Source organism: Diadema antillarum, unplaced genomic scaffold (assembly GCF_040938485.1).
Source record: "Diadema antillarum isolate AM-2024a unplaced genomic scaffold, OU_Dant_1.0 scf00000217, whole genome shotgun sequence".
Lineage (NCBI taxonomy): Eukaryota > Metazoa > Echinodermata > Echinoidea > Diadematoida > Diadematidae > Diadema > Diadema antillarum.
The window spans coordinates 1,215,670-1,238,763 of record NW_027271106.1 but is presented as its reverse complement, the minus strand read 5'-3'; the positions used below and the strand labels follow the sequence as shown (position 1 = coordinate 1,238,763).

The 23,094-nt window shown below is 38.9% G+C and overlaps 1 protein-coding gene across 1 annotated transcript in view; it reads left to right on the top strand.

Annotated features, from left to right (window-relative positions):
* LOC139724509 (roundabout homolog 2-like) overlaps positions 1 to 23,094 on the top strand; it is an 85,913-nt gene that overhangs the window by 11,708 nt on the left and 51,111 nt on the right. The window contains exon 2 of the mRNA XM_071635643.1: positions 3,393 to 3,564. Within this exon, the coding sequence (XP_071491744.1) occupies positions 3,393 to 3,564 (172 nt within the window). The remainder of the gene's footprint in view (positions 1 to 3,392; positions 3,565 to 23,094) is intronic.

Sequence of the window (23,094 nt, the reverse complement as noted above, 5' to 3'; positions counted from 1 at the left end):
AGAGTGTTGGTATTGGAGCTTGGTGGGTACTATATCAAGTCTATGGGGATTTCAGGATCTACTAGGGAAAGGTTTTAAACATGGTATTCATTAAGCACCACATAGAGATGTCTCAGATATGCTTAGCTGTAATGTTGTCTTTTCACAACATATTTTTATTTTGCCAATTTCCTTGAAGGATATTTAACATTTTTGTTTTCTTTGTCACTTGGTTAAAGCTGCTTAGGGGATTTTGTGGCTCGAGAATTTTGCATTTACATTCTCCCTGGAAAATGAATTACAATAAAAGATTGAAGGAATAGTTTTTAGTCTTGCTTCATACACATAAAGAAGGATTTTTATCCAGCTTGTAATATCAAAGATTCATAATGTAAATGGCCTTTTTAAAATCCTCATATTCTATCATAAAGTCAACAGGCCCACACTGAGACTGGTCTAACTATTCTTTATGCTTCTGTGATATTTTGCAACTTCTGCTAATCTCTTGCCTGAATTTCGGTGATTCCATTTGCAACAACCTGTTCAGGGTAAATTTCATTGTAATGCAATCCTTATAAGGGTGACATACCAGTATCTCGGTAGAAAACAGTAGGACAGTCACACACTCACACAAACACACACGCACACGTACACACAGCTGCCCTAGTTACGAGCAGACAACACTGATGTAATCAAGTTGCTGTTGACGTGAGGTGTGCTCCAAACAGCATGTAATCCCATTTCTCCGCCCGCTGCCTTCTGACCCGAAGCCGATGACTAGGGTGTGTTTTCATTGAACCTCCCCAGAGCAGCGCAAGATCCTCCTCCCTTTTAGTTTACATTGACTGGGATGCTTGTAACCACCATCTTCTCCAGTGTTTAAAACACTTTAAAGGAAAATGTGTTGACGAACATCGTATTGGTGACATAGTTATTGTGTACTAAAACTAGGACTAGAATATAGTTTCAAAAAGTTGTGCAGCTACAGTCAAAGGGCATTCAGACCTGAATTCTTTTCTTAAACTATTGTTGTGATGTGTACTTTCAAGTCTGTGATTGAGCAATAAATTTTAAGCAGATATAGCCCATGTCATGACTTTGCAGTCTTATGGAAGTTTTAAGTAGGCTGTGTTTCGTGGTGTGTGATATGTAGCACAATGAGAAAATTGTGGGCTGTGTGTTAGGACAGCTCTCCATCATGGCTGCCAGCAGTAGACAATTGTGACTCGATGATGGAGCATTTTGTTTAAGCATTAGAAAGTCAAGCATGGACCAGACTCTCCCGAGCGTGAGATGTAACCAGGGCATCGAGCGTGACGGTGTTTTCTGGAAGAGGGATCAGGCGGGGGGAAAGTTTTTGCAACCCTGCGGAGAGAAAAAGAAATCGCCGTGGTGTTTAGACTGGCGGCTGCCAAGCCGTGACAAGATAACAGAATGTCGTAGGCACCTTTCACTGCGGCCGGCCCAGCCTGCCACCGGACTCGGCTTCACACCTCTTAATCTGAGGAGTGCGGAAAGCGGCTTCGCCCCAGAGAAATCAAATGCTGAAAACAATCGCACACCTCCACTGACAAGTGTATTTTTGTCCCCCAGCCTACATATTCACTTGAAGGGAAAGGCCTACCTGAGGTGTTACTATATACTCTGATCTATCTGTCTATATATCTCTTTCTCTCCCCTTCTCTATCTCTCTTTCTATTTCTATTCATCTCTCGCTTCACCCTCAGCAGCAATTAATGGACTGAGAGATAGTGGATGCAGGTTGGTTTCCTCTGGCCTAGTTTAATCCTTAATCCCCCTTAATCTGGCAGATATAATGACATCAAGGAGATTGAGAGTACCGCTGTATAAATACAGTGTATTGATTGCTTTACTGGAGTCTCTTAGACAGGGATCAACAGATCCTGCATGGGACGGTTACTTCGAGTTACTCCAACTTTCAAAGAATATTACTACAGCACAGAGCAGCATGTTTTATCATTCACATACTTGTAATGTTAAACTGAAAATAACTTTGAAGGCCAAACATAACAGATGGGTTGTTCCCAACTTATGCCCTTATACCACTATCCAGACAAAGTGAATGGGACCTATGGAATTTGATTTAGAGACTGTGAATCAATCTGTTATGGTGCTCTGTGTTTGATACCAACCTTGTCAAAAACTGCTTCATAAGCCCTGGAATTTGTCAATCCATATTTATCCTTCAGTAAAACTACATGGAACATCCTTTATCTGTTGTAATGCGTAAGTCAATTAGTTTCAGTAAGTTTTATTTCTCCACTTGTACATAACAGAAAGTAAGTATAACAATATCACACATATTTTTCACAAGTCATGAAAATATCAAAAAGATTTAACATTACAAGTATATTATCATGTGAAATCATACATGAATTTCATTGTACAGATCTTTGAGGGAGACCATTATCAATAAGCAAATCGTTTGACTTGGACGACGGCCTCTGAACATTATATGCCTTAGGACAAGATCACTTCAAACCTGTTGTCATATAGGCCTACAGAAGTAAAAGCAGACATATTGACACCAGACACCCCAAATCTCAAACTTGTTTTATATGTGTTCTTCTTTCAGTGATGATTGAAATACAATGTTTCTTCAGTTAACATGAAGGCCAAAGAAATATCCCAATGCTGTTGTTGTTTTTTCTTTCAAATCACAGGTATTTTTTGATATCATGTGTGTGTCCGTCTGTGTGTTTATATTTATGTGTATGAATACAAACTGCAAGTTGTGCAGGACATGGCTGTGTGCATTACTCATTCAGGCTGGACTTAAGATCAGTAACCTGTCTTGCCCATGATATTGTAATTCTCCAACGAGTTCCTACATGGCATGCCAGCTTACCGCCAGCAGTTGGTTAAGAAGGCTCTACTCAAGGATCTGTTTTCAAATTCATATGTTTTTGTGACTCCCCCTTGCAATTATTTACTTAACAAACTCTTTGTTACCACAGAACCAGAAGGGCACTATATTGTTTTAAGATTTGAGCATGAATAATAATGAAACAGTCAATTTTCATGAAATAAAAAGCTCATCTAATCAAAAGTGGGTATATTTATAAGCATCATTCCAAATATTGGATAAAATAGCACCATTATGGTTTTGATTTTTACCATTTTATTGAAAATGAAAATAATTTAAAATTGTCACTATAATGTAGAGGTGATCAAGCTCTACAACTCGATACCAATAACTCAATACCAAAAAAAATTGTGATAATTGCCTTCTGGTTCTCAGCCGACATAAAACATCTTGCTTGAATCAGGAAATGAATAAATTCAGCAATATGTAAAATCTTTCAGTGCATAGCAAACTAATTATCAAATTCTAATCAAGAAATATGGAAGTTTGAAATTGTTTTCTCTTCATATCATTTGTTCTTGTGCAGTGGTACAAAGATGGTCAGCTCTTGACCTCTGACTCCCATCTGGCACTCACTGGAACGGGGGAGTTGTTCTTCCTGCGGGTCATCCCACGGCTGGACATTGGCGTGTATCACTGTGTGGCCACCAACTCCCTGGGATCGGCCTATAGCAACAACGCCACTCTGGAAATTGCCTGTAAGTTATCTACTTATGAACACCAGTCCCTCAGCTGCTATTGAAAGCCTTGTCACCAAATCATATGGGTTTATTTCATATACCATTTTATCATGAGTATTCTAAAAATGACAGATGATTCCAAACTTAGGCAGAGACAGCAAATTACACAGAGAGAGACAATCTTTTGTTAAGCTTCTAGCTGTAATAATGGTAACATTTGTTTGGAGCTACATCCAAATCTAGCCATAACATCTTCTTTTATCTTGTCTGTTCTGGAAAACAAAAGAAATACATATATAACCATACTCCTGTGATTGCTCAATGAAAGAGACATGCATGAGCATGTGAGCATTTTTCACATTGTAGACATAACTTACCACACAAGTCCTCATAACATCCTTACAGTGGCATCTTCATGGCACACATTGTTCATTGCTAATGTGTTCAAACATTCAGGGCCTGCCCTAATGTGACTTTATCTTGATTCCAAAGCTGTAATGTTAGACAAAGAAGATCCAATCATACATCAAGTGCTCCTCCATCTACACCTAATTCAAACTTCACTCACAGGCATGCTTGCAGCCTTACTATCACATTTATTGATATGATAGTACTTTGTACATGTTAACATGTATTAGAGTTCCTTGGGCAGTTTTGTATCTCTGACCAAGAATTGATTCTGCCTCCTACCCCTGGATCATTTTTTTTAAATCGTGTGCTGCTGAGAAAAATTGATTTCCATCTTCCAAGTAACCAATGGCAACACAAGGATGAGGACTTAGGGAGTCATAAAATGACAAATACACGAAGAGAATCATAGATTAAAGAGATTGGTTAGAGAGAGAGAGAGAGAGAGAGAGATGAGAGAGAGAGAGAAAATTAGGATGGATATGACAAGGGAGGATATTAAAGCAAAAATGATGATGAAGAGATAATGAGGCTGTAGGAAGAAAAAAAAGATATCAGGTGTGAAATATGAAAAGACAAAGATATAGTCATTGGTGTCAGGAAATGGAAAAATGAGGAAAGAGCAAAAAGGGAGCAAGAGAGGAAGAAAAGTGGGTTAATAGATAGAGATAGATAGATAGATAGATAGATAGATAGATAGATAGATAGATAGATAGATAGATAGATGATAGATAGATAGATAGATAGATAGATAGATAGATAGATAGATAGATAGATAGATGATAGATAGATAGATAGATAGATAGGTTGATAGATAGATAGATAGATAGATAGATAGATAGATAGATAGGTAGATAGATAGATAGATAGATAGAAAGATAGATAGAGAGATAGATAGATAGATAGATAGATAGATAGATAGATGATAGATAGGTAGATAGATAGATAGATAGATAAATAGATAGATAGATAGATAGATAGATAGATAGATAGATCGATAAATAGATAGATAGATAGATAGAAAGTTTGATGGGAAGGAAGGCAAGGCACAGTGAGTGCAGGATAGCAGTGGAGAAGACATCTACAATGTTCTGAAAGTTTCCATCCATAGTGCAGCAACTCTGGTCATTCACCTGTAGCGTATGTCATTGGGTAGGTTTAGGTAGAGTCCGGAAGAGGTCAATTCTCTCCCCATTCATTTGTCTTTTTCTCATTATCGTGCCAGGCAGTCATCATCAAAGTATCCCATACCAGGAAAATGGAGTAAATGGAAGGTTGTAGTTCAAAGAATTCAGAGTTATCTGGATTAGGGACTGATGATATCCGTGGATATATGCAGACAATTCTCCTTTTGCAAGTAGTGCATTTAATGTCTGATATCATTTCACATTGTTAAGTTTTGAAACTGGACCAAGAAAAGTTTGTTTGAAGTCAAGGCTCACGAGAGAGATCAATCTTGGGTAATATTGGTATACTCCATGCATCAAGGTATTCTCTTGCAGTGCATGATTTTGGGAAATGCAGTGATATGTTAGGAGAAGGTTAAAGGACAAGTTCACCTTCATTAACATAAGGATTGAGAGAATGTAGCAATATTAGTAGAACACATCATTGAAAGTTTGACGAAAATCGGACAATCCGTTCAAAAGTTATGAATTTTTGAAGTTTTTGTGCAGTAACCGCTGGATGAGAAGACTACTGCAGTGTGTGAATAACTTAGATGTCACATGCGTACAACAATGTAAGGAAAATATAAAGAGAATTTCACAAAATTTCATCTTTTGAAAAAAGTACACATTCCCCCGACTCGTTACCGACAAATGTTATGGGTAATATTATTCCCCCTGCCTTTAGAAAGAGGCAAGTCAAGTGCTCTTTTATTATGCGAAAAAAGTGAAAATATGTTGAATTTTCTTTACATTTTCTTTATACTGTTGTACGCATATGACTCACAAGCTGTAGTAGTCTCCTCATCCAGCGGTTCCAACACAAAAATTTTTAAAAATTCATAACTTTTGCATCGATTGTCCAATTTTCCTCAAACTTTCACTGATGTGTTCTACTAATGTTGCTGCATTCTCTCAATCCTTATGTTTATGAAGGTGGACTTCTCCTTTAATGACAGGAAAAATGTTAGTGCTTTCAAATTACTGATAGCTTGTCAGAATTTTGATACCCAGACTCAGAACAATGGCCCTGAAAAGGTTCCTGCTTTTAGGGAGAATCTTTATTTTTAAGATTCAATGCCATTATGCATTGTTTCCTGTTCTCAACTATCATATTTTGAGTATGATTTGTTATCTATGTTTTATTAAAACTCAAAATACTCCTAGATCTTCCTTTTTAGATAGTGTGACAGAGCAGTATTTATTCCTCTTTATGATTGCTGAATCTTTCCAGAAATTTCAAAAGGAATAAGTATATTCCATCCCATTTCACAGACTTGATGCTTCTTTACTCTGATTAAAATTCATGAATCCTGGAAATAGATGATTGAATTTTGTGTAAGCAGAGTTCATTAATTTATGTGCTGTTGTTCGAGCTGGAGGATTGTATTGATCACTGCATAGGAGAAAATGGGAGAAGATGAATATATGATGAGTGTGAGGAGACGAGTTGCAGGTGAATTCACATAGTGGAAGATTTGATAGATGGCTGTGACTGACAAATCATGGAATATTCTCGTATACAAAGGAAAGACAAAAAGTTTTAGCGGGGATCCTCCAAATGGGTGATTTATGAATGGGCAGTGCTACAATAGAAAATTGATGTGTTTGTGTGATCAGCCGCACTGTAAAAACAAATGAAGCAATGGTTGCTCTTACTTCCGCTCCCTTTTCCTGAAACAACATGTGCCTTCACGTACCCCCTACAAACTTCTCCCCCCCCCCCTTTCGTTCTCCCCTAGCTAGATACCCTCCCCCGCCCGTACCCTCTCGAGTTACCCCTTTAATTATATAGAGCGATCTTGCCCCCCAGTCACAACTACTCCTCATATTGATTTTCTTTCCTCATCTCAAGTTCGGCAAGTGCCTATAAAACTAGAACTTTGCTGCAAATAGCAGTATTTTTTCACACTTACAAAGTCAAACAAAATTGATTTGTGGAGGGAGGGGGTTTTAAATGGGCTAGATATAAAAAAAGGGAAAATAGTTGGCAGAGGGGGCCAGCAATTTGTATATGATTGGGGCATTAGTTGGATAAATATTAGTGTAAAAGGATATGCACCAAATTGATTTTTTCACCTTCATCTTCTGCTTGTGCAGAAGACAACGAAGGGTCTTGTTTCTGTCTAGATGAATGTTTGCACAATTTGACTAAGATATTACTATTGATTGCACAAATGTTAGTGTACAGTAATCTCATTGCTAGGCATCAGAAGTGGACATTAATGTGAGGTCAATAAACCCTAATTTTCTTATTTGAGTGATACAAATCATGAAACAAAAAGATTCTAGACCAATTTATTTATACTGAGATGAAGGAAAATGACTCTTTTCCCCATTTTTCTCCCTTTCAACACTGTCTTTTCATCTAGATATATTTGAAATTGGAGAATAATGATTTTAGCAAAAATAAGAAAGAGGGAAGCATTATTGCTAAATATATTATTAAATCAAATTTGTTATTAAACAAAATTTGTCCATGTGCTTCTCTGTCTACCTACATTAGATTTGTTGCTAAAAGTATATCATGGTATGCCTAAGCCTTTCTCTGGTATGAGATCTACAAGAAGTTTTGAGGGTTGCTCAGAATTCCTACCTTTGTGACTATGTTGTCAGCTTTCTTTGAATGCAGGCATTCTTCACTCAAAACAAAAATCATGAAGTAAGGTTAGATATATAAGAATCTCTGAATTTAAAACTCCATAAATCACTGACTTGACAGTACATGCAGTGAATGCCTTTGTTTTCACATAATGATGATCTCACTTTCTGAGGACACCACCTACAAAAAATGGGGGGTGTTGATGGGTTTTTCTGCCCTTATTCTTTGTCCAGTAATTGTCACTAGAGATGGGACCGGTATTGATTGATGTGAGTCAGGACCAGGATCCAAGCTGGGCCGGACTGAAACGGGAACCCCTTGAGTAAACCTCGCCCGCTGAAAACCCCTGTTGAGATTTGTTTCACACCCTATGGGCTGAATGGCTGGCTCCCTTGCACACCTCTATGACACACAGTGCAAGGATCTTATGGAGACTGATTTCCTTACCTTTCATTATCAATCTTTGTTTCGGTGTGTGAGGTAAAATTCCCTATGTTGTGTCCATCTTTATTAGTTAGGGGGACTGAATGTGATGATATTCAAGACTTTTTTTATCTATGCTTCAGCAAACACCATTGTTTGTCTGATATTGGAATGTGGAAATTTTCTCTGTGAGTAAGAATAATGAGAATCTCCCCTATAAACTCACCATGAGTGTATATCAAGTAGTTGTTAGTGACTTGAGTAAAGCTCATACCTTTTGTCATTGATTGGCCTGAACAATTTCCAGCAGTACTATGTTACTTATGACCCCACAGTGCATGGGAGGAAATACGTCAAAGATGAAAGGAGAGTCAAAGGAAGGGAATTTTAGTTGGTGGTTTACTGAAGGTGGATTCAGAAGACCAGGAGGTGTTGGGTTAAATACAATGGAGATGCTATTGGAAGTTTGTAACCACATGGCAACGACCAGATTAGGAGCGGTCTTTGCCGAGCATTTAGTGACATTACTTGTGAGCAAATCAAGATCGGAAGAGTAAACAGATGCCCAGGCGAGAGAGAAGAGGGGGAAGAATGGGAGCGCAGACACCTCATGGAACGAGTGGAGACATGGTGGATTTGGGAGCAGACACCCCCGGCGGTAGCCGCGAGTTGTCCTCGCCTCTTGTTGGTGCTAAATGGATTGTTCCCTCTCACCAGTAGTCTTGTTATGTGTCCTTTGATGGACACACCTTGCCATGTAAAGCCCAGAGAGACGAGAGACTCTCGTGCTGGTGGTGCCCCCATCACCCATGGCTGTCTCTCTCCCAACCCACCATCCCCTCCAAACATTCCACCACCTATTCAAATGCGCCCCATGCCCTCCGTTACAGCGACAATGGAGTGACACGGAAAAGGCATTGGGCCATGAAATTCACAAAATCCCCGCCTAAGAAAAACAAACTGCAGAGTCCTTACAGTCCCAACAATATCCTCCTCAGATTGTTTTTTTCTCTTTCGGTTCATATTTAGGTCCTAATAATTAGGGAGGTATTTTGCCGACTGCATATTCATCACTCACAATGCTTGTCAATTCACATCAGAGTACATGAAAAGGGAACGGCGGCACTTTGTTCATGGCCAATTAATACTCTGCATTGTATGTATTCCCCTCTACTTCCTTATGCTAGACTTCACTTGGCGAGGGAAGAATGAAGAGAAGAAAAAATCATGAGGCACAATCGTGCATTTGCACCTAAAGTTAATAGTTGTAGTCACCCAGGAGCAAATGCCCACGTTGGAAGCAAAGAAAACATGTTGAATTCTAACAGAATGAAGCATTCTAGCAAGGTTAGGGAAGAGAACTTTACATTCCACTTCATTGTACATGCGCTTCCCTGGTTCTCATTGTTACGACAGATTTTGATATAAGTTTATATCGCATACCAGTTGGAAAGGAATTGTGTGTGAAGTAGTAACCCTCAATAGGAAAAATGTTTCTGTCTTTAACACAAACTGACAAGTTACAGATGAGTTCGACAGCTTCAGAACAAAGAGTTTCACTGGAAAAAAAAAGAAAAGTGTTATATTCATAAAATCCTTCTTTAGTGACTTGACTCGATGGTGTTAAGTTTTCAACTTATAGAGGGGGATAAGTTAGAAGTGGATTCTATTTCTTGCTCCTGACCTCACAGAGAAATAGATCCAAGATTTGGTACAAACTCTGCTGTTACTACATGTCATTTTTATAAGGGAAAAATATTGCACATGGAAACTAAGAATTTGAATATTGAATTTGGATTTGTGACTACTGACAAGGCAATTGTTTCCCCAATAGCAAATAGTCATATGTCCTCTTTACCTATCTAATCCTTTTAAGGTCTGTCCATCAGGTGCTCTTAAGCAAGCATGCCTTGGATAGACTTCTAAAGGAGTAAGTCATGAGGATAAAGCATGGCTAAAACTGATGGAACTACTCCTACCAAGGAACAGAGACCAGAAGAGATTAAAGGTCTTTGATCTTATCCACTTGGCCCCCGACACATTTGTAGAGCTTGCACTAAAGGATCCCTCTTCCCTCATAGAAACAACTGGAGTGAAACTGAGCTGAATTTGTACCTTTGTTGACTATGGTAGAGGCAGAGGCTTTGTAATAGGAAGTAGGGGCATGGGTTTCTGGATTAAGTATTATCAGTGGATATAAAGAAGCAATCAAGTACAGGAAGGGGCTTAAAAATGTCTTAATTGGAAACCAAGAGGCATGAAATAACTAACTGACTTTAGGATGAAGAAGCGAATTTGAGTTTTGTCATTGAAGAAAGTCAACTATTAAAAGACCCTTAATACACTATAGACACTTAGTGAAGGGAACAGCTCCCAAATAAGCATGAAGAAAAAGAAAATAGAATAAACCCTCAGCACAGTGACTTTGGAAAGGAAACAATGTGTGATCCAAGTTCAGGAAGAAATCAGTTTTGTGAAATCCTATGTAAAAACTTATTAGTCATGAACTTTAGACTTCTTTCATGCGAGAGCTTAATCTACTGACACGCAGAGATTCTGAAAGATACTTAATTTTTCCTACTGGTCAGATTAAGTGACTTACACGGGGAGAGCTATGCAGGTCAATTACAGTAGTGTGTAGTTCTTTTGTGAACTTGGCTTAATCCATCAATTATTGCTATACCTCCTTCAGAGTCAGAAATCTTTTAGCCTTTGATGTCTTGAAAAAGAGAAAATCATCTAAAGCTCATAAATACCATGATGTTTAAACTTTCCACGTTTAATTATGAAAATGTAGATTTAAAGGACAAGTCCACCTTCATATACATGTGTATTGAGTGAATGCAGCAATATTAGTAGAACCCATCAGTGAAAGTTTGGGGAAAATCGGACAATCCATTTAAAAGTTAAGAATTATTTAAAGTATCTGTGCAGTCACTGCTGGATGAGAAGACTACTACAGCTTGTTATGTCATATGTGTAAAATGATACAAAGAAAATATAAAGAAAAATCATTGTGAATGGGTTTAGATTATTGTGAAAAGTCCAAGAATAACTAAACGTTTAGGATTAAGTCATACCAGACAAGGATATTATGTTATATACTTGTATATATACTTTAAGACTAATAGACTTGAAGAACTAATTTTGTTTGCTGTATTCTAGGTAATCTCAAACTTTGCTTTTAAGGAAAAATTTATCAGTCATGCTGAGAAATTGATATAATGATAGAATATGTCCACAAATCTTATTGTTGCATTAAAGCCATAGGCAAGGTAATGTGATGACTAAGTCATGTTAGTCAAATGAGTACATGGTGGCGATAATATCACTGATTTCAACAATGCCTGCAAGTTCTGTAAAAAAAGATACTGTGTGATTTCTGTGAAGGAAATATCAGTTCTCAGTTGATAAAGAAGCTGCACAGATAACACAAAGTATGGTGGTACAGGAGATTGCAATCTTGTGTATAAATATGTTTTCTGCAAAAAAGTTGAATTGAAAACAGGGATAGACAGTTGGAATTTTGAAGCCTGGCTGGTATGATGGATAGCAGCCATTTAGAGAAGGCCTACCCTTTCTCGCTCATTTCCTCCGCACTCTGAGATCAAAACTGGTCAACCTTTTCCTGAATCATACTGCCCTCAACCAGCAGGGAGTGACAAGCCCCTATTGCGCTGTGTTTTCCTTCCTCCGCACATAGCGGACATGTGAATGTTCAGGCCTGGAATGAAAGCTGCTAGACATACGATCAAACAAGGGCATGTGACCAATAAATCAAGACGTAGAGTCCGAGATAAGCGTGCACTTAATGAGAGGACGCTGATGGGAATTGAAGGAATCATGCACAAATATCAAAGTATGAATTATTTCTGTGAACGGCGGTGATTACTGAGATATCAACTGGCTTCAACTGTGTTTTGTTGGAGGTTTTCAATGGGCAGCGCTGTAAGCATGTGAGATTGAGTGGGGAAATGCCTAGGGTCGTAAAAATCATGGGCCCTGCAGTGTTTTCACAGTGGTATACATTAGTCCCATTGTTTGTGTGTGATTGGCTCATTACTTCAATAAGTTCATCATTTGGCTGTAAAGATGAAGAAAGGAAGAGGGAAAGAAGGGAGGAATAAGAGAAGACTGAAGAGTATAAGGAATGGGGATTTCTTTTTTCCTTCTTTTACCCCAAACTCGGCCCAAGTTTCAATTACGCCGGCAAGATGAGTATTGATGACAAGTGGCTAGGGACGATAAAGGTCATAGCTATCAGCATCATCAGAGCACTTTTGTCCTGTCTCACCGGTGTTAGTCTATGGCCTCCTATTTCCTTTGCTCTGCTGTCAAACCATTTCTTTTCACCACTTACGCAAAGTTACGGCGGGCAAAATACGCTGCTGCTCATATTGGTGAATGGGTCAGCTTTGGGTCTTTCTTCCTCGTCCTCTTAACCCTTTCAATGTCATTTATATGTGCAGGTCTTATTTGAAAAAATTGCTCCTGCTCCAAATTGCTCCTGCGGCAATCGCCCCAGTCTTATTTTCTTCGAGTTCTTAGGGTTAGGGTTAGGGTTTTGATCGGGTCTTAGGTTTAGTTTGATGTGAGGAGTAGGATTAGGGTTAGGGTTATGTTTGTGGGTAAAATTCATGTTTGGCTTAGAGTGCAGATATTTCATGGGAGTAATATCATCACAGGAGCAAATGTCATGGAACCATTTGAACTGGATACCATGAGTGGACTACGTCCATGCCACACTCAAATGTCAAGTCAGTCATTCTTCTGTGATTGATCTTAAGATTATAGTTTGTATTTGTTTTATACTGTCTCTCACAGATATTACCTCACTGTCGGTCAATATCAGCATCATTTATGTTAAAGTTGTCTTGACAGTTGATTGCAGACTATAATGGTACATAAAAGTGTGTGAAAATAAATCATATTGAATTTGACCCCCAAAAAAATTTACTTATGATAAATGTGAGACATGAAAGATAATGTTTCATTTCTCTCAGTCAGATTACTCCTTGGTAACACGACTTCCCTCATGTTTTGCTGCAATATTGCCTTGGTGCAGTCCTCATATCTTGTCAACGAAAGCATTCACCCTTGTGAATTAAATGTCTCCTCCCCCCCCCCCCCACACACACACACACATGGGCAGAGTTCACACCAAGTACAGACATGATAGCACAAGGATGTATCAAGGAATGAATGACAAAAACAGAGGCACAATACCAATCTTTTACCACATCTGTGCATTGCTTGGGGGGCACTTCCAAAGTAAAGTGGTAGATAACGGTACCTTTCTTGTACCAGCCCAGACCTCCCAATCTAGTACTTCCCTGAGCCCATTACTCTTCCAAATGGTCCCCATTGAAACTTGGTATAGGATTATCTAAAGCCCTAAGTAGATAATGGCTGACCCATGAATGCTGCTGTGGCTGAGAAGAGCACTCTTTTGTTGCTCATCAACAGCAGTTTCAAGTTTTGCGGAAAACATCTCTTTTTCGTGCCTTCCCCGCCAATTAGCTCCGGGCTCAGTTTAAGGGCTTTGTAACAATTACCTTGCTCCTCCTGAGCCAAGTAACTCACATCACTGCCAAGAAATTCTACCAAGAAATTCTTTAGGAAGTTCGTTTGACTTTGGCTGAATTAATTATCTGACCTCCATGACCTCTCCACAGCAAACTTAAAACAGTCTTTTTTCAAGTTGAAAGTGATTAAATGGGGAAAAACAAGGAATTTTACAGTTAGTAAAGAACTTGTTTGTAATGTGTATGGAAATGTGATTTATGCAGAGAGAGTTGATATTTTAAGTGTAAAAGCGTATTTCACCATGTTAATCCCAAGCATTTTTCTTAAATCATGTTTAGCTTATTTAATCAAGTTTTCACGCAGTTCTGGCCAGGAAGGACTATGATTTTGAGTGGTATGACTGAAGAGTTTTCATATATCATTTACTGAAGCAAATCGTGAAAATAGGACAGTGTTTGATCTTCAATAACCAAGTTGTTGAATAACCCTCCTAAAAGGGCATCAAAGATCAAAACAGAGGATTGCAGAGATGTTCTAATGTTAACTAGTTCCCTACCGAAACGTGGTGGCCTGCGTATTAAAGTCTGTGGGCATTTCAGAATTCAGTATGGAATGGGTTAACACTGATGTGGAACATGTGAAGAGTTTATTGTGTTGCGCTAGAAGCATCTTCTTTAAAATTGTAGAAACATTTACTGTAGACAGAGTAAAACTATGTTCGTCATACAGACATACAATGGAAAAAAACCCATCAGTATTCCATCTTCCCTGTTGCAAAGGTTGGTATATGGAGGCAGCGCTCTGTCCTGACAGCTCTTAGTGTGAGTGATGGTAGTGAAGGAGCCACTCTCCTCTTGAGAGGGTCTCTGGGAGCACTGAATGAGGTGATGAAACGCCCCCTCAGACACCACTTAGGGGTACAAGGGTGCCTGAGTGCTTATCAACAAGAGGCTTAACTCCTGGCATGGTTTATCCCCTTGAATAGAAGCACTAGGATGCAACTCTTTCTCTTTTTTCTATTTCCTCTTCTGAAAGTTTTTGCTACTTATTAATGAAACTGAAACTGGTTCACTGTATTCCATAGAAAATGCACCTAATTTGATCACTTCAGTTTGGCTTATGCCTCTCAAACAATTATACCTCATCATTTTCTTCTTTCTCTCGTGAAGTAGAGGTTAGAATATGTGCCTTAAGATCGCAAAATTTGTTAGAATATCTAGTCAAGTCCTGTGTACATCAATTCTTAATAAGCTTGGTGGTAAAGTGACAAAACTGGCTGCCACAGAAAATCGAAAAATTCAAGTTGAAGATAATGATGTCACAGTAGTTTCACTAACATTTTGATGATGCTCCTCTTGGAGGTTATGATAGAAGCTTAGATTTATGTTCCCCTATTCCTACATCCACATCCACTAAGTTTGATTTGTTGTTGGAAGAAGATGTGTAAGCAATGCTCAACTATCAATTCATTCAGCAGCAGAAACTGAAACAATTGTCCAAATGTATGTGTTCATTTTCTTCAGATATAGAAAGCCAGTTTATCAGGGTAACTTTGATGATGTAAGTTATGAGTGATGTATGATCCTTTGCTGATTCTTTTATGTATTACATAATAATGACCTGACTTACAAATCATCTTTTCTTGTAATTGGGCTATGTAGCTCATTAGCTTCTTCCTTATGGTAGCCAGATGCTTCCTGCACAAAGCCTACAGAAATTTCATATCTTGAAGGTTTTATGTTAATCTGCATCTCATGTTCAGGCCAAATGAGAACATCAATGATCCATCTTTTTTTTTTTAATGGATGAAAAAAAAAGATAATATTCTTCATATGATACCTGAAAAATGCAAAAACATCTTCCTTTGCAAGATCATCCAGGGAAGAAGGTCATATGTCAAATCTTTGACTCTGCATCTCTAATGGAGCTACATGAGGTTGTCTAGTCTCCCTGACGTTTCGGATGAGACCCTGGCATGCCGAGGCTTGATGGCCGCCTAAGCTGGTAGAAAATTGATCCAGGGACTCCCTGATAGGATGTGTCTGACTCTAGGCCTCCCAAGCAATGGCTTCAGTCACAGTCAATTCATGAAATTGTCCTGCTGGACCATGTTCAGGGGTCAGAGTTTGATAAAGGTGACTCAGGAGGAGATATAGAAGTCATGAATCATAAATCACAAACCTCCACTTTCGCTGGATTTTTTTTTTAGAGGGATATCTCAAAATCATTAGAAATAAAAACATCCTGGAGCAAAAAATGCATTTTAGACTGTGTTGTAGTTGCACTTTCATGTGCCATTTTTCAAGCATTGTTTGTGGTCTGTGACATATGGTAGAACAATAGAGAAATGCTTGATGGTTTGGCTTATGTGTTTAATTGTTTGTTTGTGGGTGGGTTGGTGTGTGTATGTAAAACATAATTCACTTGCAAAATGGCAGAAACTGTTCTGAGCTCATTACTAATAAATATGGGGGCTGTAGTAAGATTTCATGAAATGCCTGTTCAATTTTTTTTTCCTTTTCATAATGGAAGAGAATGTATGTGAGAGCAAGAGGAAGTTTGCAGTGTCCCCTGTCGCTTTGCTTGACAGACAAGACAATGTTTTGACAGGGATCAAATTAAAGGAAGAGCTGTCAGCCTCCTCTTCTTCCCATCATCCCAGTTCTAAACTAAGCTCTTGTTTTATCAATTAAACATTATGCCCTCCGTGGCTCCCCAGCACTCCCCTGCCCCATGTACAAAGGCATGGGATTTCATTAAAACAGCGTCCATGTCAGTTAGGGGTAAAATTTGTGCCCGGGGGCTCTCCAACGGCAACGAGATGGATGAGTGGAGACAGGGCATGGCAACGGCAATTGGGAGGAGCGCATCTCGGTCAGAGGATGGGGCATTCAAGAAGTTCTTTACTTACAGTGGAGTTCAAGGTTGCCCTGTACCTCTGGCCTTTTGTCAGGGGCTGAAACTAAAAGGAATATCACTTTAGGGTTATAGTGTTTCCACTTTACACGTGAAAGACTTGAAGTAAAACATGTTTGCAGATGCAAAATCAGATTGAATTTATGCTAAGGCAGCATTTAGGAGAAGAGTGGCATGGTCAAACTTAGAGAGTATCCGTCTACAAAGATGAGCTGTACAGATTGAGTTTGGGGGAGTAAGCAGTTTGGTAGTCTCCCCCTAGGGCTGACACTCTTACCTGAGAGATAATGTACCCCCTGAGGGGTAGGGAAGGGTAGTGTGGCATACAGGGGGGAAGGAGGATATGGGGGTCGCTGATGTTGTGTGAGATGCAGACATTAATGCATCAAATGTTGCTTTCCCAAGAATAGGTGTATGCAAATTGTTGGCACAAGCAGCTAAAATTGCTCAGTTTACAATCTCATCAAAATTCATCCAGTGTTTTGGCGCCAACTTCTCACATTGCCCACTTGAGTCCATTGTCCATTGGTGCAACTGAGGAGTAAAGTGACAGCCTTTCCTCGAGTATTCTCATTTTATGTCTTTTTGCACAGATAGTGTCAAAATGTTCTTCTAGTGCTATCTAGCTGGCATTCTATTGAACTTCTCACTCTGAGATTCTTTGTTGATGTGGAATGTCTTTTTGTTTCATACAAAACTCTGTTAGCAAAGTTTCCATGGAGTATCAACAGCCATGTGGGTCTGGATATTACCTTAATTAACCCATTGAGGATGGGCTGATTTTGTTACAACACGTATTTCCCAATCTTCAACAGGTTTAACAGTCAATACTGATTTAGCAAGAAGTACAGTTCAAAAGTAAAAGTCTATAAAAAGTCAGTGAACACACAAATCTGAGTTTCCAAATTTTCGACTGTGATTCCCAGGATTTTCAGTAGACTTTCCTCTCTGAAATCTATGATATGTTCAAATTTGTTATCAGATAATTTGTGGCATATCAACTGAAAACTGGTCATTGGAAGTGAGAGAAAAAAAGTGAGTCACAATCAGTATTATTGAATGTTGGTTCAGCTGGTGTAACTAGAAACCTGATTACTGCTATACTGTGAATGTTGATGGACAGCTACTATGCCATCTCTCAAACCGACAAATAAAACTTTGGTGTCAAAGGGCGAAATGTGGGAGTAAAGTGAAGTGAATTGCAGGTCATTAAGTTTCTTTTATATAAACTCTGAGACATGAAAAAGCAAAGTGCTTCAGTTGTTTTCTTAACACATATATTAAAGTTAGGATTATATTTTTTTTTTCTTCTGAGGACTGGATGACATTTACAATCAAAGAGGGAGGAATGCAGTTTCTCTCTAAGCTCTCAAAGTTGTTCAGTTAACTCTTTAGATATGGTCCAATTTTATCTTGCCATAAACATGTGGGAGAATATGACCCAGGAAATATTGAGCCTGAAAGACCACAGGTTAATGCAAGAGAGCTATCATGGACTGTGATGATTTGTTTGTGTGTTCAGGCCTCCCCTTTTAAAGTGTGGCACTAAAAGTGGTGCCCTTTTCAATAGTGGGGTGCCTAGAGTGATGGAGAAGCTATGAATTCCCAGGCTAGGGTATCTAATGTATCTGTAGACACTTTGTCTGCCTTGCCTAGATGGGTCACAAACATTAGGGACTGTCTCTCCTCATCAGAGGAATATTGCATTAGCTTTATTTTCCACCACTGCAATTTACTGGACTTAAACCCCATCCCAGTCAGCTGCTAAAGCATCCCGAGTTCAGAAAGCTAGGGAATGGGGGAGGGCCGGGGGTGGAAGGGTTAAGTGTGCCTTCTCCCAAGGAGGAACATAAGTTCATTTGGTAGGAGGGATGTTGAGAGGGGGAGAGGGATGTTGGAGGAAGACGGAGGACAAGCTGGAGACTGGTGGTCGAGGAGAAGGAAGCACGAGATGTCTCAGAGCATCGGGGAAATGTTTGTCACAATTTCTCTGCCAGGCGTGGGGGTCTAATGAGGACGTTAAGTTGGGATAGAGCCACGGAGTACCATCCATCAATTACTGCGCTGGGATGACGATGGCCTCAATAAGAAGAAAAGAATTCCAATATGTTTGTCATTCTCAGCCTTGCGAGTCAATGAACTGTTTGCAAATTGTCCGCATCCGTCCTAAGCGAGTTAGAGATGTTTAAACTTGCATGCCTCAGCAGCCCAATGACCCTGGAGTAGAACTGTAACATGGTATGTGTTAATTGAAAGAATGACAAGATTTGTGCACACTTAATCAGCGATGAAATTTGCCTGATGTAATCTAAGCCCAAGAATTTCATCTTACGTTAAAGAATGCTAAATGCACATTTTGTCTGTGCGCCATTCTTATTTATTGATAATCTTAAGATATGTCTTGTCCATGTGATGCGCTTGATTACACCATGATCACGGAAACAAATCAATGTGTCACATTGTGTCGTCTCAGATAGCATTGAAATAAATGAAAGGAAAACGATGTCATTGGAAAAATATTACTTCATCTCTACTTTGAATTATCTGGTATCTGATGAGCTATTTGATTGGGGAATGCTTGAATTAAGACACTCGACAATTTGGGCATTCATTTCCTTCGAGCAGCAAGCATGCATTAGTTTCTCTCTAGATTTTTTTTTCATTCTTTCTCTTGCTTGAGATTCATTGGACGATGATGATCTGTCTTCAAGGTCTGTTTTACTTGACTATGAAAGTCATCAGATTCCAACAAGCAAAAGCAAATCATTTCCTCCATTGCTGGCATAATTGAATCAACTTAATGAGTATTTTCTACTAATTATTAATCACTGCGGATGACTCGAGCCAGATTAGCAACCATAGTCCCAAAGACAGAAGACCAATCACATTGTTTTTGGTTATTTTCATCGGCAGTCTAGACTTTGATCAACCGTAATGAGTGTTAAGGATTTGGGATTTAGTTTAGATTGTTGTCTGCCAACAGTGCTGACTGTGTTTACAAGTAATGCAGACAAAGCAACAATTAAGGCATGTTACAAGCATGGCTGCTAAAACCATTAAGATTTCCGAGAGTCAAAAAGGCAACAGAGTTTAATGTGAGTGTTTCTGTGCAAATTATGAGCAGAATTGCATAATAATGCCAAGTGAAAAGCAAGGTGGCCACATTCAAAGCACCGAGATTGAGACCGCAGCAGAATGGGTATATCAAGCTAAGTTTAACCCATCACCAGTATAACAAGTATGATCTTTATCATTTGCATTGATGAACATACAATAATACATATATTTGCAATCATAGAATTAAATTGTAGAATACTTGAAAAGAACTTGTATTATATTGCCAATTCATGAATGCAGTGATTGTGCACACAACTTTCTGTGCAGCTGAGATTACATCAAGTATAACAGCCACTGCAATAAACCAACCTTCAGCATGCCACACTAATTTATTTTCTCAAGAATAATAACAATGATAATAATAACAATTGACAGCGCTTTTGTAGCGCATAACTCAAAGTGATAATGTCCCTATGCGCTCAAAAAATGAAAAGATTATACAAAAAGATACAATTCCAATTTACACTAACAGTCCATGTATTAAAGTCATATCAAGCTATGGGTTGCCTCGTCTATTCTGAAAATGGATTTCTAAAATGGAATCTATTCTATAAAATGGATAGCTATGGAATCTAATTAAAGAAGCAGCAAGAAAAAAAAATGGTGAATCCCCCATATGTGGATTTAGTGTATATTTAGATGTCACCGATATGAGTTCAAGACTCACGGTACACATCTTTGATTCTTAGCTACATGCATTCTTTTCTTTCTTACTTTCCTTCTTTCTTCCTATGTTTCAGTACCTACAGTGTGTGATGAGATGAAATTAGGGTATTTTTGAATGAGATGGGACCGTGGCTGGTGCAAGCTTTTAGAAGATAAGATGAGATTGGCACGTTTCCTGAGAGAACTGTGGGAAGACGCTCAACACGTTTTTCTGTCAGCTTCCACTGGTGACCGTAGGCATAGCTTGTTAGAAGTACTAACGAAGAACAATACTCGAAGACCGCTCAACAGCATATACAACAATGGCCTGTTATTTCAGCATTAATAGCATTTTAGTAAAAAAATAGAAGAAGAAAATCAAGAAAAGGGAATTGCAGCGCTCGTTGTCCGCACGTGCCCCGCATGGTGGGAAGTGCGCGAAGCTGTGGCAGATGTTTCCACAACCACGGAGAGTGGGGAGTTTGTTGACTCTAGGGGGCAGCGCTGAATTTGGGGTGAAAGTGTTGTCGTGACCAGGGGTGGGGATTACTCTGCGCGCTAAATCACTTTTCCTGTTTCCACGAGCCACGGAGGAGCTCAAATTTCGCCAAGGGTTCTGGGGAGTGCATGGGGGCACCTACTTACAACAACATGGCAGTTCATTTATGTCGTCCCATGCGAAGATCGATACAGAACAAGACTTTTCCGTGTTCAGATTGTTTTCATGCCTTAATTGTTTGCATTATGGTGATTTCTCCCCCAATCTTCAAGATTTTTTCCCCTTTCTTTTCAACTCAGAACACTGGTCCCGCAAAATCACTCTTCCGGATGACCTAAAGCAGGAGGAGTCGGATTTCTAGAATATTTGTAATCAGATTAAACACAAAACTGCATGGATAAACACCAAAACTTTCTTTTTTCTTCTTGGCATGGTTGGCTGGAGAGGAAGGACAATATTTCTGTTTTCTGGCAATTTTAGTAGAATCCTTTCTTCTACTGGTAGCCCATTGATTGCTTATATAGATATCCTGTGTGAACCGCAGTGATTACAAATAGCAGGATCTGTGAATACACGTATATAGTGTGCCGTCCAAAAAGTGTCTACATATAACTACTGATAAACACAAAGGATTTTGTTCAAATGATGATATTTACATGTGATTTCAATCAATCTTGTGTGTTGGTAGGATGCGCATGAGCGTTTAACAATGCAAAAGGCATACAGTTTGCAGGGTGGGATAAAACTAGGTGTAAAAATGTTAGAATGCAGAGTTAAAGGCATTCTAGTAAAACAAATTTGGACAGCTCACTGTCACCTTGAAGGGAATTTGATTTGCATAAAAAGTGTAGTTACATAGAGGTTTCATTTTTGCTGTTACTTGCTATGAATAAGAGTGTATGCTCAGTCTGTATTAATATGAACACCAAATGGGGAAAAAAGAACTAGACTGTTATATGAGAGAGCCCATTCCTGTTTCAGACTTCACGCCTTTAGATTGAACAAATAGGAGCTGTTATCCTTAGGACCACAATAGATATGAAAGTTGTGTTTGTCTCTGAAGGGAACCTATCATAAGCCCAGAGACTATCAATATTACCAGACATGGTTTATCTTTTTTTTTTTCTTTTGCATACTATCTAGCAGTGAGGCTTCAGCAGTATGCTTCAGTGGGTTGACATTTAGTGCAGAATAATTTGGAAGATATGAATATGAGATGTCTAGCAATAAATCTCTTATAGTTTTTCATCGATTAATATTTGAGTAAATGTAATAGCATCCTCCAGAGAGCCGTGTATTGATTTTGAGTGTTATCGCTCGGCAGGCATCTGGCCTTACCTGTTGATTAAGGAAAGCACCTGTCTAACTATTACTACCAGGGTGTGTCAGACGACTGTTGCACACGTGCACAGCTGGGTAGGGACACTAATTTGCAACCATCCAATCAAGATAATCGAGCCATTCACTCAACCGAACACTTAACTCTTCCTCGGATCCTTCATAAATGGGAAAAAATGCATCCCATCCAACCTCAACTCTCTCCAGGTTTAATCAGTAGTAGAAGTCGAAATGGCAGAAAATTATACACACACATAAAAAAAAAAAGATGTGTAAAGACTAAGCCAAGGAAGTATCAAATTGGACCTAGGGATCAAGAGAAAGAAAAAAAAAGGGGGACACAAATAGGTGACCAGTCGCCCCCTTTTTTGGTCTCTGTAAACTCTTTTTTTGCAATTGCCAATTATGAAAATGGACCATGTGTGACATGAATTGCAATTGATGGGTGCAGTATGAAATAATCCACGTATTGGCGGCTCAGTTACACCCCCGGCCCACGGATAGATGTCACAGGATAGGGTAACTGTGATCATCCATATGCATGAGGCTCAGCCAATGGGGAGGGTGGTAGCTAGGCTGGCCACAATTGCTTTAAATGTCATTGGGTGTCTGTACATGGGAGGGGGGGGGGGAGGGATAGCAAGATTGTCAGCATTTTAACTTGTGTCTATAATATTGGCTTCAAATTTTAATGTTTCATTTGAAGAAAAGTGAAATAGTTGGTCCATATAGGTGTTCACAGCTTTGAATAAAAAAATATGAATTTTATCAGGTGTTTTTGATTTAACAGAGTGTATCTATGAAATCAAAGCTTTTATCCATGCTTTGCCAATATTCTGTACATGAGTGGGATATCATTTTATTTCAGGCATTACTTTCAGTTTCATACTATAAAGCCTCATGAAAAA